The sequence below is a fragment of the Pezoporus wallicus genome, unplaced genomic scaffold (genome assembly GCF_028554395.1).
Source record: "Pezoporus wallicus isolate ANWC-B61680 ecotype Strahan unplaced genomic scaffold, APGP_CSIRO_Pwel_v1 contig_7293, whole genome shotgun sequence".
NCBI classification, from domain to species: domain Eukaryota; kingdom Metazoa; phylum Chordata; class Aves; order Psittaciformes; family Psittacidae; genus Pezoporus; species Pezoporus wallicus.
In genome coordinates this window covers 1,092,320-1,117,075 of record NW_026637242.1, presented here as the reverse complement: position 1 = coordinate 1,117,075, position 24,756 = coordinate 1,092,320, and the positions used below count along the sequence as shown (strand labels likewise).

General features: G+C 38.4%; 1 protein-coding gene across 5 annotated transcripts in view; it reads left to right on the top strand.

The window, feature by feature from the left end:
- Nucleotides 1-24,256, top strand: part of SLC12A2 (solute carrier family 12 member 2) — a 65,156-nt gene extending 40,900 nt beyond the window's left edge. Inside the window, exons 13-26 of one of the 5 annotated variants that reach the window (XM_057404385.1) lie at nt 1,136-1,237; nt 2,450-2,605; nt 6,100-6,199; nt 7,096-7,207; nt 9,842-9,982; nt 10,172-10,278; nt 12,235-12,314; nt 13,800-13,937; nt 17,988-18,110; nt 18,275-18,386; nt 18,741-18,827; nt 20,941-21,076; nt 22,344-22,411; nt 23,423-24,256. In XM_057404385.1, the coding sequence (XP_057260368.1) occupies nt 1,136-1,237; nt 2,450-2,605; nt 6,100-6,199; nt 7,096-7,207; nt 9,842-9,982; nt 10,172-10,278; nt 12,235-12,314; nt 13,800-13,937; nt 17,988-18,110; nt 18,275-18,386; nt 18,741-18,827; nt 20,941-21,076; nt 22,344-22,411; nt 23,423-23,558 (1,598 nt within the window). In that variant the 3' untranslated portion in view covers nt 23,559-24,256. Of the gene's footprint in view, nt 1-1,135; nt 1,238-2,449; nt 2,606-6,099; nt 6,200-7,095; nt 7,208-9,841; nt 9,983-10,171; nt 10,279-12,234; nt 12,315-13,796; nt 13,938-16,915; nt 17,056-17,987; nt 18,111-18,274; nt 18,387-18,740; nt 18,828-20,940; nt 21,077-22,343; nt 22,412-23,422 lie in introns of those variants that run through there. The other 4 variants (XM_057404387.1, XM_057404384.1, XM_057404388.1 and 1 more) reach the window with 4 other exon arrangements.
- Nucleotides 24,257-24,756: the final 500 nt, after the last annotated feature.

The following is a 24,756-nucleotide window of genomic DNA, read 5'->3' as shown; positions in this document are numbered from 1 at the left end:
ACTGTCAATAAAAATACATCTTTTGCTTGAGGTAGAGAGATGTTACATCTTGTAAATACGGTAGCTTACTTCATATTTTTAATAATTACAAACAGCTCAGTAAACAGCAAACTTGCATGAACAATACTTTTTAAACTGTTTTTTTCTATTAAGTTACAAATAATAGAGATAAGTGCTGATGCTGCTATGCTAAAGGTAAAGATAGTCTAGGTAAAATTACATGTGCTCTATCTAGATGGCAAACTAATTGTGCTGTGTCCATCCAAGAGTCCTGTACCAGTGCTTTTAAATTTTTTTTCCTCAGTTTGCTCTTTCATCCTTCCCCCTACGTCTCCTTAAGGCACAGGTATACACATGATGTCCCTATGCAGCGTGCTGATTAGAAACTTGCTTACAACAAGTAGAAACTTGCACACTAACATGGCACATTCTGCATTTTGGTCGTTTTTTTGATGGTGAGAGTACACACGTTTTCTACCATGCTCCTCAAGGAAAGGAGAGCATCAGGTTCTTCCAGCCCTCACACTAAAGAGGGTGTACTCATCAGTGTTACAATGGTGTAGTCGACTGTAATATAGTGGTATATTAGTACCACTGATGAAACTTTTCATTTAGAATGCAGGTAGAATAACATGTTTGTTCCACTGCTCACACTAACTTCGTTTGCTGCTACCATTCACCATAGTTGATAGTCTCTTAAACTTATTAGTGTCTCATTCTTTGCTGTTTGAAAATTGAGCTAGAGATGTACTATATATGTATTTATGCTCTGTCTACTGTTTCTGACATTCTTCAGAACCCAGTATATTAATGCACTGTTTGATAAAGCTATAGTGGGGAAAGAAATTCTTTCAATTAATTATTTTGAGGAAGTATGTAGTGCTTCGTAAGTGGCAGTCCTGGAACACTTAATAGTGTGGAAAAATGTTTATTTTTGAAATGGAAAGTTATGCTTTGTATTAGAAGATAACATAGCTAAGAAGAGACCATTAAATAATAGCTCTATCTGAAAAGAAGAATGAACTGCTGCTTCTTAGAGTACATCAGAAAACAGGTTTGTGTAGCAGATTTTTTTTTTACTCTTGAATCTACATGATATCTTTTATAACAGCCTGCTTTGTGTTTGCTTTTACAGCTGAACTGAATGTGATTGCTCCAATTATTTCTAACTTCTTCTTGGCGTCATATGCCTTGATTAACTTCTCTGTATTCCATGCTTCTCTTGCAAAATCTCCAGGTAGGAACTACATTTTGGGGGGTGAGGGTTTAGCCTGAAATTTCCTTAAGCATAAATACAATATAAAAGGTATTGCTATAAATGAGTGTTTAATTTAGTTACTAAGTATCTCTTTGATTCTCATGATGCATCTGTATTATAAGGTTAATACTGTGTATACCTGGGTCTTCTGAAATTTTGAAGACTGAGTGATCCAGTACAGTTTGGGAGCTACTAATTTTGTTACCTTTGCTCAGGGAACACAAGATAATTCAGAAACTCTTGAAAGGTTTTTTTGTTAATTCTGTATATGGTGTTAAAGAATTATCCAGGACATCTTTGGATGTCTTGTTAATGTTTCTTCTTCCAGTCCATGAGAAACTGGAATTGCAGGTGGTATTGCCACATTTTTATACTCTTTGGTGTGGGAGGCTAGTTAACAAACAGGAGTAAACCAAAACCCAGTACCATCTGTAGAATAGATGTGTATCATGCCCAGCCCACTATGCATTTGTACTGAAATAATGCCCTTAAAATCTTCTTAAGTTACTGAACAGGTAGATAAAATTATTTTCCAAGAACATGTGCATAGTCTGTTTACACGACAGTTCTACGTGTAATATACTTGCTAAATCTTGGGTGTGTTAGTGGGGGTATGCATGTGTGTTCACCTGATTTTGGATAAACTTGTGACAAATAAGGGTATAAAACAGTGACAGTCCAGTATTTTGACATATTCAAGTTGTACTTAGATATATCTGTCCTTTGGCCTTTCATGTGTGAAAATTTCTGGACATGTGAAAATAGTAAAAATACACCACTAGAAACAGTAGTCTGTGAGAGAGAAAGTCCATAAGCTAATAATTCATGTTATACTACCCTTGACAGCAGAAATCAATTGTCAGGCAAGCTATTGCCAAAGGTTCCTGTAGCTGTATTTGATAAATACATTTACATAAACATCTTCAAAATTTCCATTTGAGATAAACTTTTAGAGGGCAAAATTAGGAACGTTGACATATCCATGTAAGAAAGATATGAATTCATTCTGTAAGTGTTGGAAAATCGAAAGCATAAATGTGGCAAAGTATGTATTTTGTACATCACTGTCAGAATGTGATACAGAACACTTGGGAAGGAAAAGAGGAATCACACCTTCCTTCTCTTTGAGTGATGATTAAATTAATTTCCTCCTTCTTTTCTCTTCTATCCCTCAATTTATATTTTGCCTAGGTTGGCGCCCTGCGTTCAAATACTACAATATGTGGATTTCGCTTCTTGGAGCTATTCTGTGCTGCATTGTGATGTTTGTCATTAATTGGTGGGCAGCACTTCTAACATACGTCATAGTCCTTGGACTCTACATTTACGTCACATACAAGAAACCAGGTGTGTATATGGGTTTCTTTTGGTTGTGATGGGGGAAAGAGGGATGTAGAAGAAAGGAGGGGGGAAAAAAAAAGGTCTTTAGTGGGGCAGAGAAGAGGGAGAACTGGAAAACTTCTGTTTGGCTGAGTAGTTCAAACTTCTGTTTCAGGCTTTTTAGTTGTAATGAAACATAATTATGCCCGTATAGTCACTATTATTCTCCCTGCTTCAAGTTATCAAGGTGCATAAACTCAGACATAAACATTTGAATGAAAATTGGAGGAAAAGGTACACATGGAAAGAACTTGGGTTGCAGCAACAAAGGCTCTAGGAAAGCATGTTATGTTTTGTAAGGAAATGAAAGAGAATGCTTTTATCAATCCAGATTGAAAAGGGATTTGAGAGGTGGTGGGGTTTGTTTTTTATTTTCAGTAAACTGTTCCTATAGCTATGAACAACAAATCATATTAGACTTTCTTCCCTCTTCTAATAACACTGTATTATCATAAGTGCAAGATGGAGCAGGATGGAACCAGAAAGTGTTCCTGAGGTTGAAAATAAGGAAAACCTTACATCCTGGGCTATGAAGATTATTAAGTACTTAGATGACAAATTCATTGTAGCTATCAAAGATGTATATGGGAACAAACAGAAAGGATACTGGGATCTTTCCTTTCCTTGTAAAATTAATCTTTGCGATCATGAGATGCTCGAATTTGAGATCCTCAGGACAGTGAGAAGAGCGTGCAGCAAGCTCACTGCCCTGGACTTCAAAGGAGCAGACTTTGGCCTCTTCAGGAACCTGCTTCGGAAGGTTCCATGGGATACAGCCCTAGAGGGCAGGGGGGCCCAAGACTGTTGGTTGATATTCAAGGATCACCTGCTGCAAGCTCAGGAGTGTTGCATCCCAACCAGAAGGAAGTGCAGCAGGAGGGCCAGGAGACCTCCTTGGATGGATAAGGAGCTGCTGAGGAAAATTCAGTTGAAAAAAGAGGCTTATAATAAGTAGAAGCAAGGACAGGCGGCCTGGGAAGAGTACAGGGATGTTGTCCGGGAAGCTAGGGACCAGGTGAGGAAAGCTAAGGCCCAGTTAGAATTAAACTTCGCTAGAGGTATTAAAGATAACAGGAAGGGATTCTACAGGTACATAGCAAATAAAAAACAGACTAGGGAGAATGTAGGCCCCCTCAGGAAGCTCTCAGGAGAACTGGCTACACAGGATTTGGAGAAGGCTGAGGTTCTGAATGACTTCTTTGCCTCAGTCTTCACTGGCAAAGGCTCTGACCACACCACCCAAGTCTTGGAAGGCAGACACAGGGACTGTGAGAATGAAGACCTTTGGCCCACTGTAGGAGAGGAACTGGTTCGAGACCATCTTAAAAATCTGAACGTGCACAAGTCCATGGGACCTGATGAGATCCATCCGCGGGTCCTGAAGGAGCTGGCAAATGAACGTGCGAAGCCGCTGTCCATCATATTTGAGAAATCATGGCAGTCAGGTGAAGTTCCTGACGACTGGAAAAAAGGGAAATATAACCCCCATTTTCAAGAAGGGGAAAATGGATGACCCGGGGAATTACAGACCAGTCAGTCTCACCTCTGGGCCTGGCAAAATCTTGGAGCAGATTCTCCTGGAAGGCATGCTAAGGCACATGAAAAACAAGGTGCTTGGTGACAGCCAGCATGGCTTCGCTAAGGGGAAATCCTGCCTGACCAGTTTGGTGGCCTTCTATGATGGGGCTACAGAACAGATGGACAGGGGTAGAGCAGTTGATGTCATCTACCTGGACCTGTGCAAAGCATTCGACACTGCCCCACACGACATCCTTGTCTCTAAATTGGAGAGACATCAATCTGATGGATGGACCACTCGGTGGATAAAGAACTGGCTGGATGGCCGCACACAAAGAGTTGTGGTCAATGGCTCAATGTCCGGCTGGAGACCAGTAATGAGTGGTGTCCCTCAGGGATCAGTGTTGGGCCCGGTCTTGTTAAACATCTTTGTCGCTGACATGGACAGTGGGATTGAGTGCACCCTCAGCAAGTTTGCCGATGACACCAAGCTGTGTGGTTCGGTTGATACGCTGGAGGGAAGGAATGCCATCCAGAGGGACCTCGACACACTTCTGAGGTGGCTGATGCCAACCTCATGAAGTTTAACCAAGCGAAGTGCAAGGTCCTACACCTGGGTCGGAGCAATCCCAGGCACAGCTACAGGTTGGGCAGAGAAGAAATTCAGAGCAGCCCTGCAGAGAAGGACTTGCGGGTGTTGGTTGATGAGAAAATGAGCATGAGCCAGCTTCAGTGGGTGCTTGCAGCCCAGAAAGCCAACTGTATCCTGGGCTGCATCAAAAGGAGCATGACCAGCAGGTCGAAGGGAGGTGGTCCTGCTCCTCTACTCTGCTCTTGTGAGACCTCACTTGCAGTATTGTGTGCAGTTCTGGTGTCCTCAACATAAGAAGGACATGGAAGTGTTGGAACAAGTCCAGAGGAGGGCCATCAGGCTGATCAGGGGACTGGAGCACCTCCCATATGAAGACAGGCTGAGACAGTTGGGGCTGTTCAGCCTGGAGAAGAGAAGGCTGCGTGGAGACCTTATAGCAGCCTTCCAGAATCTGAAGGGGGCCTATAGGAATGCTGGGGAGGGACTCTTCATTAGTGACTGTAGTGATAGGACAAGGGGTAACGGGTTCAAACTTAAACAGGGGAAGTTTAGATTGGATATAAGAAGGAAGTACTTTCCTGTTAGGGTGGTGAGGCACTGGAATGGTTTGCCCAGGGAGGTTGTGAATGCTCCATCCCTGGCGATGTTCAAGGCCAGGCTGGAAAGAGCCGTGGGTGATATGGTTTAGCGTGAGGTGTCCCTGCCCACGGCAGGGGGGTTGGAACTAGATGATCTTAAGGTCCTTTCCAACCCTAATGATTCTACGATTCCATGAATCTTACAGAACTGTTTAATCTAGCAGTTTTTCAGTGAAAGTATGTGACTTTGTTTAGGCAGTTTTTTGCAATTACTTTTTTCTTTGATGCAGTATAAAATAACTGAACATTTCATTTTTCCCCTGAAGTGTGGGTTTTTTGTTCTGGTTTGGTTTTGTTGTGGTGGCTGTTTTGGGGGGGGGGGGGGGGGGGAGGGGTGGGGTTTTTTTTGTGGTTTTTTTTTTTGTTTATTTTTCTGGGGGTTGGGGTTTTGGGGGGGGTGTTTCTTTGTGTGTTTTCTGACTCTGAAGTTGACACAGTCTTTGAAATGCTGCAGGAGGGAAACCTCAGTTCTTTCTTCCTATAATTGTAAAATAGCAGACTCTCCTAATTTGTTTGCTAAAACTTCTACAGAAATGTTATCTTTAAATAGAATTTTCTACTTAGCTGTAGGGCTTGTTGACTAATATTGTGTAGAATGTACCACGATATAGCTTAATTATTCTGTGTTTTTAGTTGGTATTTGACAGATTTTGTGATCATACAGTTTTACAATTAACAGTTTTAAGTTATTGGAACTTCAAATTTTCCAACAGATGTGAACTGGGGATCCTCAACCCAAGCTTTGACTTACTTGAATGCACTACAGCATTCTATTCGGCTCTCAGGAGTGGAAGATCATGTGAAAAACTTCAGGTAACAGTTAATATTAGAGACATATGAAATGTATTCAGTGGGGTACTATCACAGTGTTTGCTGTCATGGCTTCCATTATATGCCTCTTCATCTCCTGTGGGTTATAACAGCTTTAAATTTTATCACCATGGACATCTGCTGGACATATTTATATTAGTAGTTTATTTCTGATTAAGCAGAAGTCTATGTGTGATGCATGCTTATTGTTAGATGCCTCATGCTTTATATCATGAACCATGAACCACACTCTTCTTTGATGAATTGTGAGATATGCTCCAAACTGCTCATGAGCATACAGTCTACATGCTTGGTATAAAACCAATCTAATGTAAAATTCCCAAAATGTGTATGCTGTGTGTATTGCCTTCAACACCAGCTATTTCATGTTAGGCATATTCTCTCATGGCACTCCAGTAAGGGTAAACAGGCTATGCAAGTGTTTTTCACACAACTGGAGAACTGATTTTTGTCTTGCCAGCTTGGATACTCAGGAAGGTCCTACTGAAGGAGGCAGTTTTCAGTCCTATAGTATTTACACCACTTTTCTGGAATAAGCTATTGTAGAAGAAAGATGCTTCCAAAAATTTAACAAAAAATATTGACTTAAACTAATCCTCCAATTAAATAGAATCATAGACTGAATGTGACCTTACCATGTGGCCTTGTCCAGTCCCTGACTGGACACACCATAGATCTAGCTGGAAAGTTATATCCAACTTTAATCAATCTTTACTTAATACAGTATTGTAAAGTAGATGAGGTTGCTGCCTCTCCAGTGACAGTTACGTTCATATGGCCTATATTTAGAAGAAACTTCATTCTGTTAATAAAAAAACACAACTCCAGATAAAATGAATTGCAACATTTTATTTTTCCTTCTCTATTCACAATTCTAGACCTCAGTGCTTAATTATGACAGGTGCTCCAAGTGCACGTCCAGCTTTGCTTCACCTTGTCCATGCTTTCACCAAGAATGTGGGTTTGATGATCTGTGGCCATGTACATATGGTAAGTCTGTTCATCTGTACTTTAAAGTCACTTATGTTTTTGTGTGATGTTTTTTTTTTTTTTTTTTTTTTAAATTTTTTGTTTTTTTTTTTTTCTTTCTCTGATTTTTATTTGGTTGGTTGTTTTTGGGGGTTTTGTTTTTTTTTTTTTTGGTTGGTTTTTTTAGAAGAAAGTGTCTTAAATATGGAGAAGTGCAAAACCAGAGATACTCCGGTAGGATCCACTCATGTATGGGTTATCACTATTCCAGTTGGGTATACCACAGGGGAAACTTTGCAAAATTAGTACCTTTGGTCATTTGATGCTTAAATGCTTAGGAAGCTTTGTAGGAGTAAAGTGAATGTTAGATTACAGCCTGAGTCTCTTTCTGTCCTTGTGTAATACAGTCTTATGTTCTCTCTCATTCTTTGAACAGAGCAGTTGGTCAAAATGATGTGCAGTATACAGCTAGACTTCCTCTCAGTGTTACCATTTCAAGGGAATTGATAATCTCTGTAGATTTCTTAAAAATCCAGGCTAAAATAAACTTCGTTGAGCAGGAAATTCAACTAGCTCAGCCAACAGATTAGCTCTCAACATTTCATGCAGATTTTTATTCCTTCATTACCAGATTCATTTCATTGGCAGGTGAAAAAGTAATGCCAACAGGCATTTCTTTTCCTGTTACCTTTCTGCCCAGCCTCTAGTATTTTACTGACTTCCCCTGCTCTTTGTCAGGATATGAGGTGCGGGGTTTTGGGGGTTGAGGTTTGTGAGGGCTGTTGTGCAAGGACATAATTTTACCAGTTCTTACTAAAAAAAAGAGTTACCTTCTACAGCAGCCTGTAGAGGTTTTGGGGTGGGGAGACGAAAGCAAGCTTCAAGTAAATGCTCTTCAGTGTTGTGCTTGTCATGAGTTGTCTGAACCATGATACAAGGTGGCTGTCCTAACATGATCTGTACCAAATTTTCAGTTAGTTACAGAAAGGCTGTTGGATTTCTGATAAATTTTGGAATGTGTAGTTTAGCTTTATATCTTAAGACCTAACTTCTGTCACATCACTAAGAACATTTAAGCAAGTGTAACTTTAAATGCAAGGATTGGTTACTCTTAAATACATCTAAATTTAACCACACTTGTCAAATCTGACTTGCTTATAATCTAATGAACAGATAAGGCCAAATCAAGTTAATGCAGTATATAGAACCTACATTTTGTGAGGCAAATACAGTCCAGTTTTGTCTTCAGAAAAATCAATTATTTTTAATTCCTTACTATACAAACTTAAAATTTCAGTGAATGTGAAGGCCAGAAACTGAGTAATACTAGAGAGGTAAGCTACCATAGATGAAATTACTGGCTTTCAAAAGAATAAGGTAGCATCACCCTTCTTGTAGGAAAGAAGTTTAATATTTTCTGGGAGGGTATGCTATCTTTATTTAAAATTGCTTTCCTACAGAATGGGTGACACTATCTCATTCTTCAGTAACTCTAACCATTTGGTTCACATCCCTCTTGTGTTGGGGATACCGGAATTACTGTACGCAGTATTCCAGGGGGAGTCTCATGAGAACCAAGCAGAGGGGAGAATCGCCTCCCTTGACCTGCTGGCCATGCTCCTTTGGATGCAGCCCAGCATAGGGTTGGCTTTCTGTACTGCAGGCAGACATGCTGGGTCATGTTGAGCTTCTCATCAACCGGTGCCCCAAAGTCTTTCTCCTCAGGGCTACTGAACATTTGGTCAAAGTCTGTATCCTCTTGTAAACTGTATCTTACTGCAAAAACTGGGCTACTGTGTTCTTGATTATACCTCATTCTGGATTTTGATGTATAGGAGGAGCACAATGATCCATCCTGATGGAAGTAATAAAAAGAAAGTACTTAATGAGGAGACTACTTTGACTGCAACATAAAACTGCAGAAGTGACACTACTGTGACAAAGGCTTTCTGATTAGGATTATTTACACACAGAGGCATGCTTGTACAGCTTAAAACAAATATCCCCACAAAGCTTAATATTAAATCATCCTATATCAGTGTATATTTCATTACAAAGCCCTTTCTTTTTAAAACTCTGTTACACTGTGGAGGACTGTCCTGATTTGCACTGGGATATTTTTCTCCTAGCAGCTGGTACAATGTTGTGTTTCAGCTTTAGTCAGAGAACAATGCTGGTAACACACCGCTGTTTTAGTTGCTACTGAGCAGTGCTTACCCTGATCAAGGACTTTTCAGCCTTTTATCTCAACCTGTGGGGTTTACAGTGTTTCAGTTCTCCTCCCCATCCTGCCTGGGGAGGCTGGGATTAAGGAGGGGAGGGTGTGAGTGAACAAGAAGCTTGTGCCACCTGCTGAGGAAGCGGGCTGTGTCCTGCGGGAACAAGATGGGCAAGTTTCAGCAATCCTCCTCCTGAAAATCAGAATCTGGTTCACTCTGCTGCTGCTAATGCCTAATTTTTTTCTTTTTTTTTTTTTTATTTTGTTTTTTTCGTTGGTTTGTGGTTGGGTTTTTTTTGTTTTTTTTGTTTTTTTTTTTTTATAGTGTGGAAACATGTTCTGAGTTTCCTCAAACTTGAGTTGGATTCTGGTGGGGTGGGGCTTTACTACTACTTGTAATTCTTGTTCTCTGTCATTTTTATTTCTTTATTTCAAAGGGTCCTCGGAGGCAAGCCATGAAAGAACTGTCAACTGACTTGGCTAAATATCAGCGATGGCTGATTAAAAACAAGATGAAGGCTTTCTATGCTCCAGTGCATGCAGAGGACTTGCGGGATGGAGGACAGTACTTAATGCAGGTACACCTCTCCTTCAATTTTTAATTTTTTTTTTTTAAAGTAAGTGATGAAGATGAACATCAAAGTTTGAAATGTTTTTATACTTGGAAGTAGTTTTATTTTTCATAGTTATATAATAAATACATGTATAATAAAAATACTTTTTCCTGTTTAAGAAAATAATAGAACCTTTATTTTTATTCTTCTTAGGCTGCTGGCCTGGGTAGGATGAGACCTAACACCCTTGTTGTTGGATTTAAGAAAAACTGGAGACAAAGTGACATGAGAGATGTTGAAACCTACATCAATTTATTCCAGTAAGCAGAGAATGTGGAGCTGTAGCTCTTATGTTCCATTTCAGTACGTTCAGTAATGAGGTGAAATCAGTTGTGTGAAGTCTCACGTATACTCTGATTTTCCATATTGCTGATCTAGCAGTCTTCAATACTTTGTTTTCTTCTGATACAGAAATTAATAAGTTTTTATACTCTAAAAGGATTCTATTTCTATATAATAACTCTTTCTGTGTCTAGAAAGTGTTGCAGCAGTGGTCTGAGGTTTAAGAATCTGCACAGATGAACCTAGTATCTTATGTGCCAGTCTTTGAAGCATGTTGTCTACTTAAAGCAGGGTTTTTCCTACACTACTTCTGTACAAATTAAGTGTAGTGAAGAATTAATCAGTTCTTATGCTGAAACTCTTATCATTATTAAACCTTGCTGTTACATACAAGAAATATTCTACTTACAAGATACACAGCACTGACTCACAAAGTAATACAGTAGCCAAAAGGGAGATGGGGAAGGAAGTACTAGTGTAATTTGACAGTATTGAAAGACCAGTTCTGGCTGAAAAACTTCAAGCATAATTTGTACTACAAACACTTAAGAAAACCAAAGCTTGCTTCTTGTGCTTATACAGAAGATTTTTTGTTTTTCTTAAATGCTGCTTAACCTGCTTCATTTGTGTTTTACAATTTTCACTTACTGTGCATTTGAAAGAAACAGGATGGAGGGATTATGGGGAGAGATTAGAAAAGAAAAGCAAATAGTTCCTTAAATTCATTAAGAGCAAAGAATCATACCTGTTCTTGAGAGAAGCCAGAGCATCAAATGCAGTGAAAAAAAAGGAAACATGTTGGTTAGTTCTTGGGTTTTCTTTTTTTCTTATTTTATTTTGGAATGGCTTGTGCTGGAAGATGTATCAAGGCCAACAAGTCATGTGATTCTCCATACCCCAAAAGAGAAAGCTCAGGAGGTAATAACTGTAGCTCAAGCATGTTTCTGGAGAATCTCTGGAAAATTGAAAGTTCCTAAAGCACACAATAGATATCTAAACACATCTAATCTGTACAGATTTAACAAATTAAATCATTAATTTAAAATGTTCACTAATGGACAAAACATTTTCTTATTACCAACCTCAATTTTTCTTGCATAATAGAATATATTGACACTTTGAATGTTTCTAATCAAGTCTTACTGCTTCTAAAGAGAAGTGTTTAATGAGTGAAATCTTGCGAAATTTCTGTCTGTGGAAATGACATAGGAGAAAGTTCTCTGATTTATTGTTTGTAATAACGTATTTGTATTTAAAGGACTGATGATTGATAACTTGCAGACTGTATGATATGGTTAAGTTCATGTTTTTCTGTTGTGTTTCTTGAGGGTTTTTTTGTTCTTTATTTTACTTCGTTTTCACTCAGTGATTTATTCAGGCTTTTTGCTTTTTTATAAGGTAATGATGTTTTCCTTTATTTTATTTTTTTTTTTAAAGGGGCAAGTTCTTTTCCCATCAGATATAATGGGAATAGGCATGTTATAGCTAATTGGATTCTATATTACAACTTCATAAGTGTGTTTAATACCAAATGTTTTGGAAACTTGTGTTAAAGTTTTAGTTCTCAGATCAATGAGATCTAGTCAAAATATGTCTCTTTTTTACGGGGAGAGATAAAACTTTAGATTTCTCAGTGTATCTGGTCATCCTTCATTAAGAACTTGATTGCCCTGTTAGTGTTTCTTTTATTGAATTGCTGTTTACAGGGGAGAGATGGAGAGGGAATTGATCTGTGTTGCTTTTCAGGATATGTAATTCAGTTCACTAATGCAGTTGACAGTCTGGAATATAAACTGAAATTGTAACACACATTTATGATTTGGGAGTTTAAATGGCAGTATTTAATCACTGGAGTTTCTTCAAAGAGGGTGCGTAAAGTAGCTTTTTGTAAAAGAAAAAGGTGAAAACACTTTATTTTTGTTCCTTTTGTTCAGTGATGCCTTTGACATTCAGTATGGGATAGTTGTCATCCGCCTAAAGGAGGGCCTGGACATTTCTCACCTTCAGGGCCAAGGTAAGATTTATTTTGTTTCCTCTGCTTCTAATTCGCTTCTAATACTGCTTTCTGAAAATACTAAATGAAAATAAATAAAAAAAAACAAACAAAAACCAAAACAAGAGCCAAAACAGAAGACCACATTAAGCCAAAATAGAACACAGAATTAACACCCCCCCCAAAAAAAAAAAAACAAAAAAAAACCCACCCAAAACAAAAAACCACCACACAACAAACTAAAAAAACAGTTGTCTTTACAGAGTAAAAATCATGGAAAGAAGCAAGCTAGAAATGTAAAAGGCAAAAACTGCCCGTGTATAATGACAGAACTTTGTTTTCTATGTGTTTCAACTTTCAGTATTCATAAGCTGCATATAGTTTCTTCCCAAAGATTTACTATGTTACTGAAACAAACAGGCTGGCAAATTGATATAAAGTATTTGGACCCAGGTCTGACAATGATGAAAATCACAAATGTTGCATGATCCAAGAGTGCTGAGGGTCTGGTGTGGGTTGCCAACCCCTACATGCACTAGGGCAGAAATCTCAGCAGTAGTCCATTTCAAGTTTGGAAAGGCTTTGTTTTTCCATATAGAAGCCTTGGTTATGTTTCGTAGTAGCGATCGTAAGCCAAATGATAAAATTTTAGTTAAATTTCAAGCAGAATAATGGAGAAGGCCTGTGAGCTTTGGCAGCAACTGTCTGCTGAATTGATAGTGTCTGATTTGTTTGTAGCTTGCTCCCTACAGTGTTGCACAATGAAGAACACTTGTGACACAAGTTCTGTAGGGGGGCATCCTCTTGAAAGAGGGGAGAGTTGTTCCTTCATTGGAAACATACAAATGTCTTAGGATTTGGAGAGAAGCAGAGAGCCTGTCACTCTGTGCAGTAGGGCATAGGAATGTGAGAAAATGGCAAGGAGTGTAGTGTGAAAACAACAGTGCTGAGAACATTGATGAATGAAACACCAAGGTGTCAGAAGCTTCTTAACATCCTCTGTTGACTGCGAGTTTGCTTTAAATGTGACAGCTACCAATTAGCTCCACTGAAGCCAGATCTGGAAAAAAATCTTAGCTGTGTTAACACACTTCGTCTGGGCCTTGTCTGAGGTTCATCTTCCTCTTGGAGTTAGAGTAGAAATGGAAAATATTTCTGCAAGTAATTTTTGTTTCCTCCTGGTTATATTTTTCAGTATTTCTGGCTCTGGTTTATGTTCAGCCTGTGGTAATGCAATCAATAGCAAAAATCTGGGAAGAAACTAGCAGGAAATTACAGCTTTGCTCAGAGGAGGAGTCTCCTTGTATTCTGAAACATTTCACACAAGACTTTCTGGTGGTTTTCTACCCTTTTTTAAGAATTTTCTTTCCCTTTCTTTGCCATGGTATAAGAATTGCAGTAGAGGTTAACCCACTGTGAAGTAGCTCTGTATTGTCTCACACCTGTAATGATACCATTTGGACAATTAAATTGTTTAAAATGTGTTTCTGTGCTTTCTCAAAGAAGAATTGCTGTCATCCCAAGAAAAATCTCCATGTACCAAGGATGTCATAGTAAAAGTGGATTATAGCAAGAAGGCGGAGACAGACACTTCTATAGCTTTTGCTCCATCATTTAGTGAAAGAACTTCCACTTCATGTAAAGGTAACTTGCTAGTTAGCAATGAATTTTCAATTCTCACTGTTTCTCTCTTTCATTCTGTTTTCAGGTTCTCTATCCCCTCTCCAGGGAATTATTTAAGGCAGTTTTCTGTGTGGAATAGAAGGGTCATGCTTTTCTAGCTGTTGATATGACATGGTTTAGTGGGAGGTGTCCCTCCCCATGGCAGGGGGGCTGAAACTAGATGATCTTAAGGTCCTTTCCAACCCTAACTATTCTATGATTCTGTGATATCACTAAAGTTCTTTGGTTCAGAACTTCTAGTGTGTAGAATAAAACTACATCTTGTCCGTTAAATAAAACAGGGAGTAGACAGTGACATGCAGTAGATTTTCTTTGTTAATGAGTTGGGCATTAAAAAATGCTTGAGAATCGTGCTACACATCTGTACATTTAACTGTGATTTGAAGACTGCTGAATTTATGAAGAGTTTTTCACCTTAGGCTAGAGTATTATATCTATGATAGCTGACACATATAATTTGCGATATTTTTACATGAGAATAACCAGTTTTCCTCTTATTTTAAAATAAAAGCTTGGAGTGACTTAATAGGCACTTTAGAGGAGCCAGCAAGAAGTGCTATGCTTGACCTTGTGCTCACCAACAGAAAAGGGCTGATTGGAAATATGATGCTTCAGGGCAGCCTTGGTTGTAGCAATCATGAGATGGTCGAGTTAGAGATCCTCAGGATAGTGAGAAGAGCGTGCAGCAAGCTCACTGCTCTGGACTTCAAGAGAGCAGACTTTGGCCTCTTCAGGAACCTGCTTCGGAAGGTTCCATGGGATACAGCCCTAGAGGGCAGGGGGGCCCAAGACTGTTGGTTGATATTCAAGGATCACCTGCTACAAGCTCAGGGGTGTTGTGTCGCAACTACAAGGAAGTGTGGCAGAAGGGCCAGGAGACCTGCTTGGATGGATAAGGAGCTGCTGAGGAAAATTCAGTTGAAAAAAGAGGCTTATAAAAAGGTGGAAGCAAGGACAGGCGGCCTGGGAAGAATACAGGGATGTTGTCTGTGAAGCTAGGGACCAAGTTAGGAAAGCTAAGGCCCAGTTAGAATTAAACTTAGCTAGGGATGTGACACATAACAGGAAGGGATTCTATAGGTACATTGCAGATAAAAGACAGACTAACATGGGCCCTCTCCGGAAGCTGTCAGAACTAGCTACCCTGGATTTGGAGAAGGCTGAGGTTCTGAATGACTTCTTTGCCTCATTCTTCACTGGCAAAGGCTCTGACCACACCACCCAAGTCTTGGAAGGCAGACGCAGGGACTGTGAGAATGAAGACCTTAGGCCCACTGTAGAAGAGGATCTGGTTCAAGACCATCCTAAGAACCTGAACACGCACAAGTCCATGGGACCTGATGAAATCCACCTGCGGGTCCTGAAGGAGCTGGCAAATGAAGTTGCTAAGCCACTGGCCATCATATTTGAAAAATCATGGCAGTCAGGTGAAGTTCCCAACAACTGGAAAAAGGGAAATATAACCCCCATTTTCAAGAAGGGGAAAATGGATGACCTGGGAAATTACAGACCAGTCAGTCTCACCTCTGTGAGGTGACACTGGCAAAATCTTGGAGCAGATTCTCCTGGAAGGCATGTTAAGGCACACGAAAAACAACAAGGTGCTTGGTGACAGCCAGCATGGCTTCACTAAGGGGAAATCCTGCCTGACCAGTTTGGTGGCCTTTTATGATGGGGCTACAGAACTGATGGACGGGGGTAGAGCAGTTGACATCATTTACCTGAACTTGTGCAAAGTGTCCCACATGACTTCATTGTTTCTAAATTGGAGAGACATCAGTTTTATAGATGGACCACTCAGTGGATAAAGAACCGGCTGGATGGCTGCAAGCGAAGAGTTGTGGTCAATGGCTCAATGTGCAGCTGGAGACCAGTAACGGGTGGTGTACCTCCAGTGCAGTTGGAGGGAAGGAATGCCATCTAGAGGGACGTTGACACGCTTGTGAGATGGGCTGATGCCAACCCTCATGAAGTTTAACCCTGCCAAGTGCAAGGTCCTACACCTGGGTCGGAGCAATCCCAGGCACAGCTACAGGTTGGGCAGAGAAGAAATTCAGAGCAGATCTGCAGAGAAGAACTTGGGGGTGTTGGTCGATGAGAAACTGAACATGAGCTAGCTTCAGTGTGTGCTTGCAGCCCAGAAAGCCAGCTGTATCCTGGGCTGCATCAAAAGCAGCGTGACCAGCAGGTCGAAGGAGGTGATCCTGCCCCTCTACTTTGCTCTCGTGAGACCTCACTTGGGAGTACTGTGTACAGTTCTGGTGTCCTCAACATAAAAAGGACATGGAACTGTTGGAACAAGTCCAGAGGAGGCCACGAGGATGATCAGGGGACTGGAGCACCTCCCATATGAAGATAGGCTGAGAACGTTGGGGCTGTTCAGCCTGGAGAAGAGTGTGTGGATACCTCATAGCAGCCTTCCAGTATCTGAAGGGGGCCTATAGGGATGCTGGGGAGGGACTCTTCATTAGGATCTGCAGTGACAGGACAAGAGGTAACGGGTTAAAACTTAAACAGGGGAAGTTTAGACTGGATAGAAGGAGGAAGTTCTCTACTGTAAGGGTGGTGAGGCACTGGAATAGGTTGCCCAGGGAGGTTGTGAATGCTCCATCCCTGGCGGTGTTCAAGGCCAGGTTGGGCAGAGCCTGGTGTGAGATTGTTTAGTGTGAGGTGTCCCTGCCCACGGCAGGGGGGTTGGAACTGGATGATCTTAAGGTCCTTTCCAACCCTACCTATTCTGTTATTCTATGGTAATAGTTAAATGAGCAGTGGGAGTACAAATAAATCTGAGGATCTCCTAGTCTGCAATTGTGTTCCTTTCTTTGTATGAAAATCCATTTCATTCCACATCTTTATTTTCTGGTTTTTATGTATATTAGTAGCACTTTCACTAACATCAAAATTAACATTTTTATTTTGTATCTTTAAAAATCTTCCAGAGGAGGACGAGGATGGAAAGACTCCAGCACAACCTCTATTGAAAAAAGGCAGGCATTTTCCACCTTTTTTGTGTTAAATCATTCTTTTGCATTATTAATTTCAGTTTTCCTTTTGTATTCCTTTCTACACACCACACATATGTATATAAAAATAAATACATATATATATACCTAAATGAAAGAGAGGAAAATACCAACCTTGCAGTATTGTTTTTTCATTTCTGCTGGAATGTGGTTCATCTTCAGGGATTTGACTGTGTAAAAATGCAGCTTTGTGGAAATTCCCAGATGAAGTTGCTACTTGCTGAGAAAGGATTGTGCATATATCTAAGATTTTAAACTTCTGTTCTTAAGTAACATTTGAAATGTATTCAGGAGCTTGTTCAGCATTCTGTCCCTTAGGTACCTATCTGGGTCCTTACTTGATTTAGGAGTACTGCAAATATTACCTAATGGTAAAGTGAAAGTGCTCCATCAGTATATTCAGTGGCTCTTCTAAAGACATAGTTGCTGCTGTGTTATTTGGAGCTCTTCAGCAGCTTTCAAATTAAAGCATAATACAGCCACTCAGTGAGATTAACATCTGAAGTAATATGAAGTATTAATTCAAATAAACAGCATTTTCAGAGCAGTTTTCACTTCCTGGTTTATTTTGGACCTTTTTCAAGTTAAGCAAATATTTTTGCCTTAACTAAAATTTATCTTAACTTTTTTGTTATTTTCTTCACAATTTCAACAGCCAGAAGCTGTTGGGTTTTAATGATGTAAAGTGAGATTACATGTTGAAGCACAAAATGCAGTTTGGAAGAAGTTCCAGTATGCAGTAAAGTAAATGTAAATCAGTCACAGATGTAAATTTAAAAATTCCCAGTAAAATAATGACTGAGATGAATATCAGGCTCCTGGCTCTTGTTCAAACTGAAGTTTTATTTAGGAGAAAGGGGTTAATTTTTTCCTTTAGTTTCTTAAAAAGTTACTACTTAAGATACCACAAAATACTCAGAAGTTGCATTTGATGAATTTCTGAGTGACTAAGTAAAACACTTCAATTCTATCATACTTTTTTTGCCAGATTCAAAGATCCAGTCTTCTCCTTTAAATTTGACTGACCAAAGACTTCTTGATGCTAGTAGTCAATTTCAGAGGAAACAAGGCAAAAGCAATATTGATGTCTGGTGGCTCTTTGATGATGGAGGTAATGTGCTTTCTGCTTTAAATGTTAAAAAATTACTGAAGTTACCTTGTAATTAATTGTTAATACATAGCTTTCAATCAGTTCATACATAAATTACAAATTTGTACTATTAAACACAATGCTATTGTTTTCTGAATCATTCCCAAATTCTGGTCAAACTGCAGGTTTGACATTGTTGATTCCATATCTTCTTACAACCAAGAAGAAGTGGAAAGACTGTAGGATCAGAGTGTTCATTGGTGGAAAAATAAACAGGATTGATCATGACAGAAGAGCGTAAGTTTACCTTTAAAACTTTAATTCAAAATGCTAATAGATCATGCTACACAGGACATGGCTTTCTGTTCCTAGTAGCCTTCTTTCAGTTGTTCTTTAGCTGAGGTGTAATCATACTCTGTTCCCTCTTTCCAAAAAAAGTTCCATTTCCCGCAGATTGTTTTGGATGAGATATGTCAAGTTAATTTGTTTGCAGCAGCATTGTCTGACACTTAACGTTCTTTTTTTCAAGTATTTTCTGAATTTGTCTTTAAGGAAGAGCTCTTTAGTTTTTACAACCAAACACCTATCTGTTTAACCCTGTGAAATAATTAAAACTCTGATCATACATAAAGGCTTGTTTTCTTGATACAGGATGGCTACTTTGCTCAGCAAGTTTAGGATAGACTTCTCGGACATTATGGTTCTTGGGGATATTAATACTAAGCCAAAGAAAGAAAAGTAAGTCTCGGAAAATTCAGTTTCTTTGTTTCCTGAATACTTGATTCATTCATGAATTTTGATTACTTCATTCTTTCCTACATATCAGTTTTGATTAGAGTAGTTCCTGTGATATGCAGTACTTCACAAAAACAGGGGAAATAAACCCGACATCCAAGAACAAAGAATTTTGTATTTTTTTAAATTCTCTGGCCCTTAGACTGTAATACTAAATTTAGAAAAATACAGTTATAAGAATCCAATTTGTCTGGAGTGAAAGAGAAATGCTCACAAAAAACTTAAATGGCCTTTATCTTACTTGGAGCCATAGTTTAATGTAAAAAAGCTTGGTCTTCAAATAGCTATGTGATATTTCTGATTTTCAATTTTAAGAAACATTAAATTATAGATGGCTTTCAGGACAAATATGTAACAGCATGTGTGAGATGAAAAAATATTATCCTCCTTTCCATTCAAGTCATTAGTGTGTTGAAGCTGTAAAACTATCTTTTATGTGGATTTGCATATGACTGAATAATTTCACGTCATGCAAATTAGAAAATACTTGTTTGCAACTTACGTAAATGGTGAAGGCTGGTATGCATTGGTTTTTATTCTGCTTTCAGTCACCTTTTCTTAAGTGTATAGAGTATATCAAGTAATTAGAACACTAGACTACTCCTGCCACTCTGATGCTTTTGGGATGTCTTAACTCTTGGGAGCCTGCTATTTTTCAGTGTGAAAAACTTAGAGGTAGCACATATTTATGCATAAAAAGTTGAGCTAGTAGAATTACATGTTGTTTTTTTTTTTTTTTTTGTAGAGGTGATCCACAAGTTATTTCTTCTCAAAGCATTTTTTTCTATCTCTGCGGGTACATTCCCCACAATACATCCAAAACCTTTGTAAGATGCTAGTTGGCCTTAATAATAGCTGTAAGGAAAGTGGAGGAAGATGATTTAAGTTGCAATGTTATGTAATGGAATATTGTCACTACTTTTCCTTTTTGTTCAGGCAAAAAATAGATCACATTTGTTTTTTCCCTTTTAATAAAGGTGAAGTCATCGTAACTTCAGTAAAGAGCACCAAAAGTAGAAAAAAAAAATTTTTTTTTTTTTTTAAGCAGTGTGTGGGGTTTCCTGGAGGAGCAGGAACGCCTCACAAAATGGGCATGTGGGGAGCGTTTAACTATACAAAAGCTAACGTGTTACACATACTGATACTACAGTTTATCCTAAGAGGTGTTCTTTAATGTCTGTTAAACTTGCCACACTGTAATTTGCAACCACAGAACACTGGCAATACCTTGTCATCTATATAAAAAACCCATTTAAATAGCATCAAAATGAAGTTACTTCATTGGATGCAAAACATAATTTCAATATGTATAGGTAAAAATCTTGTTTATTTTTCTCACATCTCACATGCTGGGTCTGTTGAAAGACAAGTTACTTTCATAACTGTGGCAGCCTTGTTTGCTGTTCAAGTATCTTAATGTCGGTAGAGAAAGTAAGGTAATGCAAGTTGTTCTTGTTGAAACAAATGCCTCTTCAGTCTTTATAAGGTTTTCTTCCAAAGTTTTTGCTAAAGTTCAAGTAAAGTCAAAGTAGCTTCTCATATTCTAACAACGGCAACAGTAAAACAAGATGGCTGTGGTTGTTTGCATTTGAATGTGACTCTAGGACTGTATTGCAAAGGTTAAGAAACAGAATAAAAACATCAAAGCCAAAATCCTAATGGCATAAGCATGAAACTTGATAGCTATTTTTTTTTTTTTTAGTGTGACATGTAAAGTTACCTTTCAGATTTAATTCTGAAGCTACTGCTACTCAAGTCCTCAACTTTCAAAATTACAGTAAAACTCTTACCAAAAGTTGTTTGGGGTTTTTATTTTTAAACTGGCTAAAACTTTTTATTGCATGATGAATAGTGAAAGCTGCTACAGATGTCCCTAATTGTTGAATTATGTGTGCATACATAAGTAGCTGATCTGATGTTCTAACTGCAGTTGGCAATGAACAGATTTCAGTTCACTTTATTTTTACATGGTAGTAAAACTTCCTGATACATGAAAGTCATTGCTGACACAGACTCATATCTATTCTAACACGGCTGTTCAACTTACTTGTTCCAGTATTGCAGCTTTTGAAGAAATGATAGAGCCCTTCCGACTTCATGAAGATGATAAAGAACAAGAAGTTGCAGATAAAATGAAGGAGGATGAACCGTGGAGGATAACAGATAATGAACTTGAGCTTTACAAAACAAAGGTTCTGTATTTTTTTTTTTTACCCTACTTCATTTGTGGATGTAAAATCAGTGAGTTCATGCTTGTAATTATCTCTTCCATAGTTGTTTTTATGCATAGCTGATGGAAAGCGGCATTTAAAACCATTTATGTGGTTTTCAAAAAAAAAAGAAATATTTCTGCCTTCTGGGAAGGGGAGGGCCTAAATGCCTTTATTTAGTATAATATAGTTTTTATTCACCTGTCTGACTTTTTTTTAACCAAACATACCGCATCTGGTTGTGGTGTTAAAGAGCAATTAAAAGTTTGCTATTTTCCCCAGGTAGTCATGCAGTATAGAGGCATCAGAGGTACTCCTTTTCAGTTGGATCTGTAGAGGAGACTCAGGTAGCATTTTGTAACAGGATTCAGATACAGACAGGTAACTGAAAAGAAGACTGCTTAAGTTTCAGTAATCTCAAATTCTTCAGGATGGTTTTGAATGTATTCCACACATCTTTTTTTTCTTTCCTGTATGGGTTTTACAACTTCTGTGAGGATTTGCTGTGGAGAAGCAATGGGAATCTCTTAACTGCAAATTACCAAGGGGTTGGGGGAGAGTGGGAATTTTATGAAGTACAGTTACTTTATGGTTAATGACCCGCTCGATGCTTTCCTGTTCCTCATGTCTATAAACACTGCCAAAACTAACTTCAGTAACTGAAGTGATTTATTCTGTGTGCTAATAGCTTAATTTTTTCCTCAGACACTAGCCTGCGGGCTAAGTAGACTTCAGCTTATTTGAGAATAACAGAACTATAAGAAATGGTTACCTCAAAATTTTTGCTAGGAAGTTAGTTGATGTAAGAGCTGAACTCTACTGAGGAAGCTACCTGAGATGTTAAGACAGGGCAGGCCCACCACAGTGATGAAGGCAGGACTTCACTTATCTAAGCTTCTGTAACTGTGAGCTTCTAGGATACAGTTAAGAGAACCTTAAAGAGAGTATATAAGGGGTTCTTGCTTACAGGAGCTATGGAGGGTGGTATCATTATTAGAGTAACTACTTCAGACTTTCACAGTACTTGGCTTATTTCCAAACTTTAAGCTTACTGCTTTCTTCTCTCCCAGCCTTGCAGTCATAGGTGGTGTGGAACAGTGGACAGGTTGCCAAACTGAGGTGGAAGTACATGCTTCCTCCAAATGACTTGTACCAATTCATCATAACTGTTTTTCATTTTTCTTGAATAAATAAAATTCGTGTACTTTTGTATAAAAGATCTTCCTAACAAGTTTCATTTTAATTACAGACTTACCGCCAGATTAGGCTAAATGAGTTGCTACAAGAGCATTCAAGTACAGCTAATATAATTGTCATGTAAGTAAATGATGTCTACTGTTACCTTAATTGATACAGAACTGTAATTTAAAATATGTGTAAATACAGGTTAGGGAAAAACTGGTGCCTTGACATTAAAGTACAGAAATACTCAAGGTTTCAGTGCTGGAAATATTTGTTAGACATATAGAGATACTATACTAATGAGTGAAAAGTGGCCTGTGTAGTTTTAGCTTAACTCCACATTTATAGCGGGGGTCAGGATTCTCACATTCCTCTTCTGCATGCCAGATGTTCCCCTTTCTTTCCTGTCCTTCCATTCAGATTTTTTTTCTAGGAAATCTGTCTAGGTGAAGTTAAATTTCATCCTGCTGATGGATTTTCATGGAATTGCTTTTGGTGTAAACAAGCAGAATGAAGATTGTATGTTTCCTTAGAATCACAGAATAGTTAGGATTGGAAAGGACCTTAAGATCACCTAGTTCCAACCCCCTGCCATGTGCAGGGACATCTCACACTAAAATGTTATTATAAATAAAATCCTTGTTGTGTTTTTCTTTAGGATCATACTTTATCACTTCATGAAGCAGTATTACAAGTGAAGTTTGAGTAGGGCAATTAAACAGTAGGGGTTTTTTAAGAGAAATGTATGGCATGTTTTGGAAGGGCTGTGAGAAAGAATGTTAGATTGCAGTGTAAAAAAAGAAAAAAAAAAAAGGCTTGTTTTTAAAATTTTGCGTTTTTCAAGAAAATGTCCTTAACTGAGGAGAATTCTCCATGAAGCTACCTGAATATAAAATGGTGGTAAGAGGCCATGAGTGAGGGGTAATTAGATGTAAAGGCCTGTGGTGCTTAGGATAGGAACTCTCAACCCATTAACTGAATTCTGGGGCAGGGGGAGGGGAAGCAAAAGAAAAACTGAAAAGGTTAGGAAATTTAATTTTGCATCTACCTCTTTGCACAATTGTACTTTCATGTTTACATGGCATGACTTGTACTCCACCAGCTTTTTCTAATTGTTGAATGCTTTTTTTTCTTTGTGAATTGTAGGAGTTTGCCAGTTGCACGAAAAGGTGCAGTTTCTAGTGCGCTGTACATGGCCTGGTTGGAAGCACTGTCTAAGGATCTGCCACCAATTCTTCTTGTTCGTGGGAATCATCAGAGTGTTCTTACCTTCTATTCCTAAGAGTGCTGCACATGGGACAGCTATGATGAAATGGTACTTCAGTGTACAGTGGAGAGTGACTTACATATATATGATCTATAGTTTATTAACATCACAAATGCAAAAAGTGACTCTTCTTTCACGATTTCACTGACTTGAAAGCACACAAGGAAAGTTGCTGTATTTCTAAAGGTGTGACATCTTCAGTTTTATTCTGTATTTTCTGTAATCTTGCTTAATGGGGGAGGATTCCTTGTTAGACTGAAGAATAAGACAAGCTTTTTGTTTGCTATTTGAATAGCAGCAATAAAATGTTTTATTTTTGATCAATAAAAGTATTATAGATTTATAAAAGCCTTTTAGCCTTGAGGTGCCTTCTGAAATTAACCAAATCTCATCCATACATCCTATTTTGTAAATTTATATAGAATGTCAAAAATCTGCCTTCAGCTAAGAGTTTAGATCAGACTTCCTTTAGTTTCTAGTCTCTTCCATATTACAATAAAACTGAATGCTGCTTTTCAGTCTTCCATCAAGATATTAGTTCTTAATACTGTATGTTTTCTATTGTCAGAATTTTTTTTATTATTATTATATCTGTTAGATTTAAAGGTCAGAATTGGGGCAGGTCAGTTGCATTAACACAGTTTTGTGATGCGATTGTCAAGACTTTGTGCTACTAAATTTTGTAAGAGTTAAAATAAAATTAATTCCTACTAGCAGAGAGAATCCTTTTCTCAAATTTGACAATATGTACTACTGAGATACATGGCTAACATTAGCTACCTTGGCAAAGGTGTGTCTAGAGCTTTGTAGCTCCAGCGTGAAGCCAAATTCATCTTGCTGTCTGAGGCTCTTAGTACAAATGAGAAGACCTGTCCCTAGTTCTTGGCCTATTGTATTTTGGTGTCACTTTCAAACTTACTTTGAAACAAAACTTAAGGCTTGAATGGGGATAATATAAACAATGTGATGCTATCTAACAGAAAACAGTAAACACTATGTGAAAACTTGCTATCCAATATAAAATGTAAAAGCTACAGTTCTCTCGCATTTTTCAACAAATGGTTAAAAGGACCACTAGTTACTAGGGGAGATGTTTTTAGGTCAATCCGTTCAGTTGTCAGAAAATACATTTATTTTTATTAAATAATACTCAGGTTTGATTGTCTAGCCATTTAGATCTCTTCCATACATCCCACTTTATACATTTTCTATG